General features: G+C 43.9%; 1 protein-coding gene across 1 annotated transcript; it reads right to left on the minus strand.

The window, feature by feature from the left end:
- Positions 1-9,521: 9,521 nt before the first annotated feature.
- LOC6599066 (equilibrative nucleoside transporter 4) lies at positions 9,522-13,140 on the minus strand. Its single transcript, XM_002024146.2, has 3 exons — positions 12,095-13,140; positions 11,461-12,022; positions 9,522-11,257 (listed from the first exon to the last, which is right to left on the minus strand). The coding sequence occupies exons 1-3, from the start codon at positions 12,295-12,297 to the stop codon at positions 9,983-9,985; spliced, it is 2,040 nt and encodes a 679-aa protein (XP_002024182.2). The 5' UTR covers positions 12,298-13,140; the 3' UTR covers positions 9,522-9,982.
- Between the last annotated feature and the right edge of the window lie 74 nt (positions 13,141-13,214).

Consider the following 13,214-nt stretch of genomic DNA (forward strand, 5'->3'; position numbering starts at 1 on the left):
TCACACATGCGGTTCGCCATGCTCTGGAGGAAGAGACGAAAGGCGAGGACAGGGACATGTTGGATAAATGCATGAATACTTATGGAACGGATAGTTGTTCCCAGTGCATCACAAACTGTCGGTTGTCCTTGTCGTTTGCTTTGGCTGTTGCTGTTGCTGTTGCTTTTGCTGTTCCTCGTGGGGGGCGGAACTGTCATGTTTCTCGCTTGTATTCCACTGACATCTGGGGGACATAATTCGTTGACACAGACTCGTACACCCACACCCACACCCACACCGACAGACAGACAGACATACACACCCCAATGCCAAGAACAACTGTATTATGCGTTATATACATATACATTTTATAAGCATGGCTTCTAAAGACGGGACTTTGGTTGTTCTGTTCGGTTCTGGTTTCTGGGTATTAGGGTTTGCACCAGATGACCTCAGCACACAGAATACAGCTGTATCTGGTGTCCACTTTCAGCGTCCAAACCGTCTAGAGAGACCAGAGGATACGTACAACTAGAGAAACTCTTTAGCGGATTTTCCATGAAATTTGCCTGGGTTTTTATTCTTATTTATTTCAGTGATTATCATATAAGACCGCAGATTCCACCAGTAAGAGATAAATAAATACACCGAAAGCTCGTGCGCATCCAAGGCCAATGTCTATTAATTTTCCCCGGGGAAGGACTCACCTGAGGCTACCCCTCCAGGCAACCGCACGTGCTGGCAGTGGCTGGCAGGCCTCGAATTTTACGGTAGCCGTAGCCGTAGCCGTAGCCGTAGCCAGTGCTCGGCGAAGCGTTAAAATGCCAGCCATTAAAAATCAATGTTTAAAGATTTATGAGCTTGACAAAGTGTTAATTACCGGGCAAAGGCGAAGAGGCCAAGGCGAAAAGGTTTAAGGACTTGACAAGGAGACAACATTTTTCCATGCGATACGTACAATAATGAATAAGCTAAAAGCAAACAGCGAATTGCTATCCATCCACTTGTCCTATACACCGTTCAGCTGTCACCTTTCACCTTTCACCTTGGCGTTTATCCGATATCTTACCAGTTCAAGGGGTAAGCGATGTTTACCAGCAGAAGGAAGCAAATAATAATATACATATATCTTGAGTAGTCTGTTACACCATTAATCGATATCCTTCGGTGGAGCCAACCAGTTTCTGTAGATAGTAAACGGTACCCCCTAGTCGAATACCCGACTCTAATGAACGAGCAAATTTTTTGTAGAATTTCTGATTATAAGGTTGTGTTGTGGAAGGAACAAAAAGCTATTAATATGCATCAATAATCCAGTAATTGAGAGTGGTTCAATGGAAAATACGTCAGCAGAAAAAAAAATACACACGAACCGTCGATTTCAGCTTCAATTGAATTGATTACAAAAATGGATAATTGAATAATTGCAACATGGTATGGGGTGTACGGGGTACGGGTTAAGAGTAGTTTTGATGTTTAATGGTTTTTGTGGACGAGCCTTACGGCGGAAAGTCCTTAACTTATTAATCAACACACATCCAGCTATATTTGTGTAATCTATGCGGTAATTAATCAAGAGGAACTGTCCCTTTGAAGGCAAAGTTGAAAATACCGACTGGAAATCCTCCCCCTGGACTCGTAAATGAAAATGTAATAACACTCGAAAAGTTATCTTTTAATCAGGCCCAAAAACGGGAACAGACCCAAAAAAAGGGAAAGCAACAAATTTGACTGGAGGGAGAAAGGCGAAGAAACACCGCCGTCAAGGCGTTATAAACAAAAGATACAGATGGTATAACGGGGGAAAATGCCTTTCTATTTTCACCAAATGAGGTGCGAGTGAGTGCGAGGCCCAAGCATTGGCCAACGCCAACCGTTTCCATAATTCCAAGGGGAGAAGGCGACGGCGACGGTGACGGCGAAGGCGAAGGCGCTCCAAGGACGTGGCGGTAAACGTTAAAATAGGAGAAAATCAACAGCCGAAAAGCGTAAAAAGATGCCAGGCAGCAGTTTTTCCTCCACGCTTTCACTTTATATCACTAACTTTTTTTTTTGTCCATCTTTTTCTTCAGGACAACGACAACGACAGCGACAGCGACAACAAAAATCATATATAAATACATACCGTCGGTGTACTATATATAGACAAACACATATGCATGTGCGTGTGAAGAATTTTGGTGAGCCATATTTTTAGGGCTTGAACTAAGGAACCAAGGAACCAAGGAACGTGAATGTTGGCCAAGGAAGTGTTCCAAAATCAATGCTGATTATCGATTTGTGGATTCGGGTTAAAGACGGCTGTGTCGTGTCTGGAAATCAAAATTACACATACGTACATATCTGCTATATTATATGAATCAAATAAATGGCCAAAAAATAAAAGCATTAATGGCAAAAATATTCAAAGCTGCCAGCATGTTTGAGCTCGAGCAAAAAGGGTCGCAACTCGAACACAGTTGCAGGGGAAATGCTGTAGTTGCAGGGGAAGTGTACCGTGGTGGGGAAAACATAACATTACATTTTGAGGAAATTTGTATGCCCCGTACTCGAAGAGTTTTGGGGTGCGGTGGAAGTGGCTGTGGGCAGCACCCAGAAGGAAAACAGCTTCCGACCCTACAAAGTATATATAGACTTCATCAGCCTCAATAGCCATCGATATAGCCTTCTGTCTGTCTATCAGTCCCCCTTGTTTACCGCCTAGATCTCAAAGACTATAAGACCCACAAAGAACGAAAATCTGTGGCATCAATCATGCTAAAGATACGAGAAAGCCAAAGATTCTACAAGATTGCCGAATCTGGATCATTCTCTCTCTTCCTCACACACACCTTTTCTTTAGAGTACGCCCTCTGGCAGAGGGCATCTATACATCTATGTTCATCTATACTGACCGAGTATCGGGTATAATTGTAGAGCCGTAGCCCTTGCCGCGGCTCACAACGCTCCCGCTGTTACAAGTATGTTAAAGAAATACCATTTATACGATCTTATCCTTTTTTTGTGATTAGATAGCATTTGGTTGGCTCTTTGTTGAGTACAAAACGAACGTATGCGAAATAGAATAGTAAACGGAAAATTCGAAAGCGATTAATTTATCTTAAAAAAGGATTAATGCAGATTTCTATAGAGTACTCAAACAATAAATAATCTCTATTGCTCTTTTTAAAATTGAATTAAGTACCGGTCGGGAACGTATGATTTTTTTATGGTTTGTTTTTAATTTATCTCTTCACGATTTCCCATACATCATTGAACAAGCAACTTAGTAGGCTTTTTAAAGAGATTTTGAGGAAAAACCTTGATCTTTCTTAAAGGAGAAAAGAAGAGTAAAGAAAAAAAAACCGAAAAAGTCAACTTTTGCTTAACAGAAATATTTGCATATTTCTGCAATAGATTTAGTTTTTGTGGACATGCAGAAGACCGATGTTAGCGAGGATTTTCCTTTGAACGTTGCCTGTTAAAACATCCTTGCAGGGATGTTCCCCTTAATAAATTCCCAAGCGCAACAGATGGGACTTTTTCCAACACCCCTTTCTTTATAAGGTTGATCTTTACAATCGACAACAAACAGGTTTTTGCAGGCGAGATAAGCGTATCAGTATGAATACAAATCATTGTTCAAATCATTCCTAAATGTACAGCTCAATCGCTTGCACGCCACAAGTCATACCATTATCGTGTCTTGGTTTGTTAAAATCAGGTGGAATGGGGGAAAAAGAGGCCAATAAGAAAAAGTTGAATGCCGCACACTTGCAGGCCGGACAGATCCTTCGGGTAAGCACTGAATGCATGGGTACACAAAATTCCTTTTGAGGGCTTTTTTTAATTCCAGAAACTTCAGGTTACCTCAGAAAGTCTTCATATGAGTATGGAGAAGTTTAAGAAGATCGATCATCTGATTGGCGAGCTGGAAACGCATTTGAGGCAACTGAAGGCCGATTTCAATCGTCGTTTGAAGCATAATGGATCGAAAGTCACGAGGATATGCTTGGCGCAACACCAAGACGCTATTAGGCGGCTCAAGAAACAGATCGCTGATCACAAATCACATCTACAAATGGAAATCAATTCCAGCTCAGACCAAGACCCCTTGGAGGGCAATGGGAAGATCATCGGTCAACAGGAACAAATCGCTAAACGAGAGGCGGATATGAAAGCCATTAACAAAATACTTTATGGCCGTAGAAATGAGATTGATAAATCTTCATTGGAGATCAGATCTCGGCAGCAGGAGATGCAGGAGTACAAGGAGCAGATCAGCAATCAGCTACAACTCATAAATAATCTGCAGGAAAGGCTAGGATGGCTGGAAATGGCAGGCAAATCGGATCAGATCAACCCAAAAGAACTTCAGGATGGAAATACTAATTTATATATTTTTATTGTATTTTTATTTATTTATTTTATTTGTATTTATGCAATGTATTTAATTTTTATGGATGTATAGAACACCTCTTACATGTCCCCATAATAAATCCCCCAGTGTAACAGTTGCGACCCCTTTTTGTATATGCATATAAACGAATATATGTACAAAAACACACAGTGCATCACCACAAAAATTCTGCAGAAAAGATAAGCCTGATACGTGCGTTGAACTCTTTACTCAAAACATTCAGAAATGTACTGCACATACAGATATCTTTATTGCTTTTTAGTGCTAGCCACACCGACATTTCGCGGGGAAGAACATCTTATCAATTACTGGCAAAAGCTTAAACCCCCACAGAACGATCGAGGCGTTCAGTAAGAGCTCTACTCTGCTCGAGGAACATCATTCCGATAGTCTTGATATTAACATGGAGCAGTCCAGGAATATTGACGACAGGATTGCTGAGCTTGAAAAGGGCCTGCAGATGCAAACGGACTTTTTGAATAATCTTTGTAGTCAGGGATGGCTTAATGGCATTGGCTTAATGGCTCATTCCGTGAATGTCTATGCTATCAAGCGACACAACGAAGTCATTAAGGGCATCGAGAAGGAGCTCAATGATCTGCGCAGGCAAAAGGCCATGGAAAAATGAATAGTAAATCGAATCATAATACTGACTGGATTCCTGCAAGCAGCAGTCGAAGGAGCTGGATAACCGAACTCTGGAATTGGGCACAAATGATGATCCCTTGAAGTTTATTAATGTATCTTTATATCTACATATATTGAATATTAAATCTTATAGAAACAGAGAACAGCTCTGCAAGCCACATTCGCACCCATGTTTTAACATAGGGAAATCCAATCCGCCAACAGAGGGGAATTTCTTCAAATCCCTGCCATAAAAATGGAACCCCATGACTTGAACTGAAGAAATAATGTTCCCCCATAACAGATGGCATAACAGGCTCTGGCCTGGACCTGGGGTACCAATGGAATAGATTCTCGCTCAACCTATGTTATCATCGAAACTGATGAGTGCCTGAGGGTTGTGTTAGTCTCCTTCTCTTTGCCCTTAGCTTTTCTTGATATCAATAATTAATAGCCGTAAATTCCGTAAAATCTGGCCAGAATACACCCAGTGGACCTGCCGCAAGAGGACCTCTACCCTAGAAACCTGGACAGATAATTGAACCAAATAATATCCCGCTCGAAATTCTTACACCTTGATGACACGCAATTATTTTTTTATTTTCATTCATTCTAAATATGTATGTTCAGTGACTTGTTTAAGTTGCTCTAACAGTAACAGCAAACAACATAATTGTAGCTGCGATAATATTTTATACTCAAATAAAATTAAATAAAAAAATATATAAATAAAATATAAAAAAAAAAACATAAAATATATAAATCAAATATAGAAAAAAAAAAAATATAATAATAAAAAAATGAATAAATAAAATATATAAAAAATAATTAATAAATAAAATATAAAAACAAAAATCAAATTGCTCAAAGTTAATGATAATCATTGAAGAAAAACGTAAAATATGTAAATACCTTATTTTGTTTTTACACGCTTTTGAAATAACACGGCTTGAAAATCAAAATTTTGTAATGTTTTTTCCCGATTTTATTCATAGATATGTATGTACATATGTAGATAAAAACACACATAGCTCACCAACAGCTAGAAAGCTAGAAAACTAATATGGGGGGGATTACTTATTTGCAATAGAAATGTGTTTGTATTTTGTGAACTATCAATGCAATCAGACGTGTTTGGTAAAGACGTTTCCAAATTGTTTTCCTTAATTTAATCAGTTTTAGAGACAAGGATCCAATCACCTATTTTAGCATACGATCAATGTATTTTTGTACACGGCTTTTTCAGGAAACAATCTACCGGGTAAAAAAAGAATTATGTACATAGGTGTAATTTATTAGTAATTACAAGTATTTTTTATTTCATCATTTATAATGATTACGGTCCCTGATTAAAACTGCACCAATTACTTCCGACTCGCAAAGTGTTCTGCTCAGTGAGAGAAAAAGAGTTGACCGCCGTTTGCGAGCTATGCTTCCGAGCGATAAGCAGTATCAGTATCAGTATCAGTATGATTAAAGCTATTTGTTCGAATCACATAAGTACAAACAAATAAATGTACATAGGTTTAATCACACTTCAGATAAGATACTCATATCATTTTCCATAGATAATCAAGCTGAATCAATTTCCCTTTTTCAGTTAACATTTGTCTGCCAGAACGTAAAGATGGGTCAAATCATTGACAAGCCCCAGGAACTTGAATCCAAAAATGTTGATGATATGGAAAAGAAGATCGAAATTCGGCAAAAATACATAGCGGAAATGGCGAAGAGGCTATCCAACCTGGAAGAAGTCCAAAAGGTAAATTTTTTTCCAAGCAAGTGGGACGAAATACATCGTCTTAGGCTTAAAATCGAAGAAGAGCAAATATATTTGCGAGCAGACATTGATTCAAAAGTCCGAAGGGTCGACAATGTGACAAATGAGTCTGGAGAGCCGATCGGAAATCAAGCAGCCCTCGTAAAGGATGTGGAGGAGGAAAACAAAATATTTGAGAAGTTGGCCAAACTGGAACTGGATGTCCAATCACATAGGTCTTTGATTGATCAACACGAAGAAAACGCCATCAAGCAGCGAGCTGATCTCAAGTCAATTAAAGAGGAGACAAGTGGCATCAAGGCCAGCATCGAAGGACTTCATCTGAAACTACAATCGTATCTGGACAAACAGGAGGAAAGTAAAAAGCTTTCGGATTCATTCAAGGCCCAAATGGCCCATTTCGAAGCATTTTCGCATGAGATTAAAGAAAAAGATAAAGACTAACTGAACTGAACTCTGGTTTACAAGACGCAAGATGGCGGCATATCTCCGCTCATAAATTTTCCAGTCAAAAGATATTTTATAGCACGAATCTGCAAGACGGCAGGTGGCGTGGCGCGTTTATAGTAGGAATTTGTTATAAATTTAATACAAATCCATAAATAAAACCCATACATTTTTCTTATCCGCTACTTTCACCATAAACTAAAATGGCCAAGGGTGCAGGCAGCCATACAAAATGTTTTGTAAAACATAAATATTTATAGACATTTATCGAAAATTATTATAAAACGAGGGGGAACGTTGTGAGTTGCTGCGTACACCGCAACTCTACATTTATACCCGATACATAGTCAGTATGGCTCTCCTCCGGCAGACGCCGCTAATATTGAACGACACGACAAAGAGTGCGTGCGAGAGAGACAGAAAATCAGTCTGAGCGTGACGTCGGGCGCTGCGTAGCCAGTGCAAATTGATTTGTTCCTTTTGGCTATACAAATTATCCGATCTGATCGAGATTCCGCAACTGGATAGATATGGTCATTATCTATGATTCTGCGTTTTTAGTTTTCTCGTATCCTCAATATTGTGGATGCAAAAGATTTTCGCCCTTTGTGGGGGCGGAAGTGGGCGGGGCAAAGTTTTGAAATATACTTGTAGCAGTGAAATATCACAGAAGTCCGGATATAAAACGTCGTTGCGCTAGCTCTTATTGTTTTTGAGCACTAGGCGCTGAAGGGGACGGACAGACAGACAGACGGACGGACGGACGGACAGACGGACGGACGGACAGACAGGGCTCAATCGACTCGGCTAATGATGCTGATCAAGAATATATATACTTTATAGGGTCGGAAATGATTCCTTCTTGACGTTACACACATCCACTTTCACCACAAATCGAATACCCTAGTATCGGGTGTACAAAATGAATCGGCACGCTCTATCCGCTCCTTGATATGGCTTGCTGACATTGGCCCATAGAAAATAAGAAAAGCGAGTCGAAAAAAAAGAAAAACATTTGAATGCCGCGGAGAAAGACCTGAAGAAGCTGCGACAAACAAGAGAAGCATGTAGCGGGTCCGAGTGGCCTTTATCTCGTACCACCCTACTGGACGCCGCCTCCTCTCTATCCGCCATAGCAGCAGCCACAATATCCATCGTACCAGCCCACGGCGGAGAATCTGTACGGGCTCTCTATGGCCCCTTTGCTGTACTGCAGCTATAGGGACTAAGCTGGGGGATGAGCCTTCTGGTCCACCTCTCTTTTCTTTCCCAGCTTGCTCCCAGCGGGGCCATATCTGGCACTACTAGTGCGACGTCTCCAGACACCGTCCTTCCGAAAGCAGCATGCAGCCTTGAGGGCAATCTTTGTCATTGCTGGTGGATCCGTATCCGGCGAGGAGCTTTCTGTTTAGGTTCTGGCATCCTCCTGGGCTGCTCCTGTTAAAGAGCTGTTCCCGGCTTCTTCCATCGGGACAGCCCTGGCTAAGGTGATTCTTAATGGCCCCAAACACAGTTATAACCGGACAGACGAAGGAATGGATATACTGTGCCTCCTGGAAGAGGTCTAGATCGAATTCGATGCCTAAATTGAATAATTGTATATGTATGTTTGCCGTTTTTATATTATTTGTATCTTTATATTATTGAAGGCTAATTTGTTATTTTTGTTCTTGATTGTTGACAAACAAATTATTGAATTATTATTGATTTTGTATCTAGTTAGACTAATACTCTTCTCCCGCACAGCTCACAGCCCACGGGCGACTCGGCGACTAAATAAATATTACCGAATTAAGGGAGCGCCCCTCCAGCCTCCAGCCACCAGCTCTGCTCGTACTTTACAATATATGTATGTATATTTAAATATTTCTATGTTAACACTTTATGTTTTTGTTTTTTTTTTTGTATTTTTTTCCACACTTTCCCGGCTACATAAACCATATCTTATTCATACAAAACAAATACTTAAGACTACGTATTCGGATGCTGCATTTTTGGCTAGGATTTAAGCTAAAAACAAGAACAATTAAAGGAGAAGGCAATTACAATCCTGACCAAGATATCCCCCCCCCCCCCCCCACCCCCAACTGAAATAAACGAATACCCTTGCTATACAATCATCACGTGTAACGGACTCTGTGGGTGGCAAAGCGAAGGACAAAGGACATACTCCAGCGGCATTCGATCACACACAAGCACACACCTTATCCGTATATGTATTTAGGCCTAGGTTAACAGGTTTTTTTTGTTTGTTTTTTGAGTGTTATAGATGCTCCGCGAGTCAAGAACAGCTAAAATCAACCGCTGAACAAAAGGGATACTAGACACAATTCAGTTATTGGAGATATACATATTAGTACAGACAAGACAAGAACAGTTGTTGCTTACGTTATGCTATTTTACGAGTATATTCTATAATATTTTTAATAACTTTTTTGAGCTGAAAGATATTTTTTGTGGTGAAAATTTCAAAAAAATGAGATCGAGGACCATCTTTAAAGCCTTTACAATGTCTCTGGTTACTTGACCAAAGAGATCAGCGTTTCACAGAGAGATCAGCGGGTATTATTTAATGGCAAGTTTCTCAATCTCTCTCTCTCTCTGTATCTCTGAGATACATGCATGCTTTCAAGGCATCATTAAAAATAAGTTTGAAAGGGATATGGTCAAGTGGAGAGGGGGGTGATATTCAGTGGAACTTCAGCTCCAGCAAGTGAATGGAGTGTCTCTTGTAAGCCTCTCGCGCCACTTTAAATATTCTCCAGCAAGGCCTCTGGGGTCTGCGGATCTGTGGTCATGCCACCAGCCATCTCGTCACTGATGTCCCCCACCGAACTGCTCACCGTGGACAGGAAGGTCGACAGGGTGGCATTGATCACCTCCGCACTACTCCCAGCCACGGTGCTGTACAGAGCCAGGGCCGTGGTGGTTATGACCGTGGCCAATGCGGGGCTGGCTGTGGTCCCAATGGAACTAGAGCTCTCGGTTAGAGGACTGACGCTGCTGCTGCTGCTGCCGGTCAGGGTGGCAATCGTTGCATTTAGCAGGAGCGGAACCAGAGACGTGGCTGCGCTTGTGCTGGTTGTGGGGGGGACGGTGGTGCTGCTGGTCAGCGGAAGGGGCGGCATATGGCCGTGGCCGTGGCCGTGGATGTGCTCCAGCATCGAGACCGGCACATACGGATACGAGGGGCAGGGATTCAAAAGCTGGGGCCCCAGCATGCTCTCAAACACGTAACCAATCAGGGAGCCAACGGTCAGGCCCACATTGTAGGACAGGGTCATTATGTTGCCCGTGACCTCTTTGAGGGTGCCCGGCACCTTGGCAGGAGCCAGGATCATGGGCAGACTGCCGGCCAAGCCGTTGGTGATCCCCAAGGCGATGGTGAAGACAAAGGGCGCCGTCTCCCCGGATATGACGGGACGCTGACGCGGCGCACAGCAGAGCAGAAGCAGGGGCACGAGCACGATTCGCAGTCCCGACAACAGTATGAGCTGCCGGCGCGACCACGGATACGGGCTGGCGGCCAGCATCTTGCCGGCCACATCCGACAGATTGAAGCAGAACATCAGAAGGACGGGCATCCAGGAGCCGAGGGCGCACGACTGCACCTCCACATCGATGCCCGGATACAGGGAGAGGGTCACGCAGTAGGCCAGGGCAATGCACACCATGTACGGATAGATGACCTGCGCCACGCGCCACCTGCTCACAAATCCCTCGCGTATGTCGCTCAGCTTGCTCGGTCTGCAGCGACGCGGCTGGATCACGTGCTCCACCTTGAACGCCACTGTGGTGGGCGTTGTCGGCTCATGGGGGGTCGATGGCAGATCGGACGGCAATTGGCCCAGTGCCTCGATGCTGCTCTCGCCGGCCGTCGGATTGGACAGCTCGTACACGGGATTGCTGAAGCTGAGCGTGTTCCCGGCCACAGGATTGCCACCCGATATGGTCGTCGTGGTGTGGGTTCCATCCATCGAGAGCACTCCATAGCGTGTGGTGCTGGGTACTCCGTCAATCTCTTGCTATTGGAATGACAGATCAAATAAGAGAGAGACACAGAGAGAGAGAGAGAGAGAGAGAGAGAGACGAATTAGTTTGTGCCTCGAGATCCATTTTCTGTGTCATGCACAAGCGATGTATATTGTTTTTTGTATTTTGTTGTTGAATTCCTCTGCCGCGAAGGCATCAGGGCATAGAACAGCTTTTGGGTGTACGAGTCACTCACCTCATCCGGTCGCAGTATAATCTTCGAGCAGGCCTCCACATGGTACCGCACAAAGGGCGAATTAATGGTGGCCCGGTGCAGCAGATAGCTGAAGATAATGTACAGCGTCGATGTCAGAAAGAAGATGACCGTGGAGACGCGATCGTTGTTGATCAGCAGCTTGGTCACCACCCGATTGGAAGACACCAGAAAACCGGCAATGCTCTCGCCGGCCATCACCGCCTGCGTGTACTGCTGCGGCAGCATCGAGGCGAATCCGTAGAAGCTGGACTGCTGCACCGTGCAGCCGATGGCGGTCAGCGCCACAGCGGACATGTTTACCAGATAGGCGGTGTTCGTGGCGAACATATGCCAGGCCACCTCGCAGACGGCCACGAACACGAGGGTGGTGAAGGACACCATGTAGCCGAAAATCACCCGCTTCTGGAAGGGGGCCAGCGAGAGCACAATGTTGTTGAGCAATACCGTGGCAAAGGCCACAAAGATGTACGTCATGGACATGTCCAGGGCCACATGGCGACCGGGGAACCGTCCCTGCCAATAATCCGCGGCGATTATAAAACTGCAAAAGGGTTTCAAAGCATGAGCATGAGATAATTTCGGTGCGGTGCGGTGTGGTGTGCTCTTCTCTCACCTATTGTAGGGCAAGACAAAGCCAATGCCCGCTGCCATCAAGGCCAGATAGACCGCACGCCGCTGGTCCTTGGGGGCACGCGTCTCGTACTCGGGACTGTCCATGCTGCCAGGATGTCGGCGACCGCCCTCGCCGGCCGGGATACTGCCGCCCCGGTCACGGTCCAGCGGCTCGTAGGTAGTGTCCTGTCCGCCCACGTCCATTCTGGTTCGCTTGGGTTCTGTTTGGTTGATTGCCGCGATATCCGGTTGGGTTGCCGTTGCCGTTGCCACTGCTGTTGCTTTTTGCTGCAATTAATCGTCTCTCAGTGCTGGGGGCGTTTGCATTATTCGCATTCGTCGGAACTGCAGGCTGCAGCAGCAGCAGCTTCGTGGGAAAGAGTTACACACAAATCGATAGACAACAGGCACAATTTTGCCGCACTTGATGGCATATTTGTGGAGGCCCAGAAACTATGGACTGCCGTGGCTTTCTTGCCCTCTCAATTGTTCACTTCCGAATTGTGGTTTTATTATGGAAGCTTTGGTTTATCCTTTTCACCGATTGACTTAAACATTCCTCCCGTGGACAACAACTGCTGGCCATATTCTGGCTGTGCCCATGTCCTGGCATTTTTCTCACCACGCCCGCCACTGCGCATGTGGCATACGATTGATTTTGTTCAACTCGGTTCAGCACCGCACGCGTCGGTTAATTGGCCAGAATCAGCCTGTTGTGGGCTCTGTCGGCACACCGAAACTGTTTTCTTCCCCTCAATTGAGCCGCCTTCAGTGGCCCTTTAGTGTTACCAACTCCGTTTGGGGTGTAAATGATTCGAAAAACACTGGGTAGCTGTTATTCAACATAAAATAGCGTGTACATTCCACAAGCTATTGATTTTTGCATTCAACAAAACATGAATTGATCACATATACCGTGGGTATTGATCTGCACGTCCCTCGAGGGTAAGCAGCCAGGTTTTGCGGACATACCGCCATATCTTTGTCAACCAACTTATCGATTTTGATGAAATAATTTGTATTTTATAGACTAATGAATTTTTGATGAAACAAAAAAAGTTTGCGGCCTCTAGCACACGTATCTATGAGATATTATGCCCTGTTTTTATTTCAGTCCAACT

This window comes from Drosophila persimilis, unplaced genomic scaffold (assembly GCF_003286085.1).
Source record: "Drosophila persimilis strain 14011-0111.01,24,50 unplaced genomic scaffold, DperRS2 tig00000808-arrow-arrow-pilon, whole genome shotgun sequence".
Lineage (NCBI taxonomy): Eukaryota > Metazoa > Arthropoda > Insecta > Diptera > Drosophilidae > Drosophila > Drosophila persimilis.

What these genes read in the sequence shown, in the direction of transcription:
- LOC6599066 (XM_002024146.2), bottom strand. Translation starts at nt 12,297, where the DNA reads ATGGACGTGGGCGGACAGGACACTACCTACGAGCCGCTGGACCGTGAC. An exon ending in TTTGTCTTGCCCTACAATAG is followed by an intron (nt 12,023 to 12,094) that starts GTGAGAGAAGAG and finishes ACCCTTTTGCAG; the next exon opens with TTTTATAATCGCCGCGGATT. An exon ending in TTATACTGCGACCGGATGAG is followed by an intron (nt 11,258 to 11,460) that starts GTGAGTGACTCG and finishes TCATTCCAATAG; the next exon opens with CAAGAGATTGACGGAGTACC.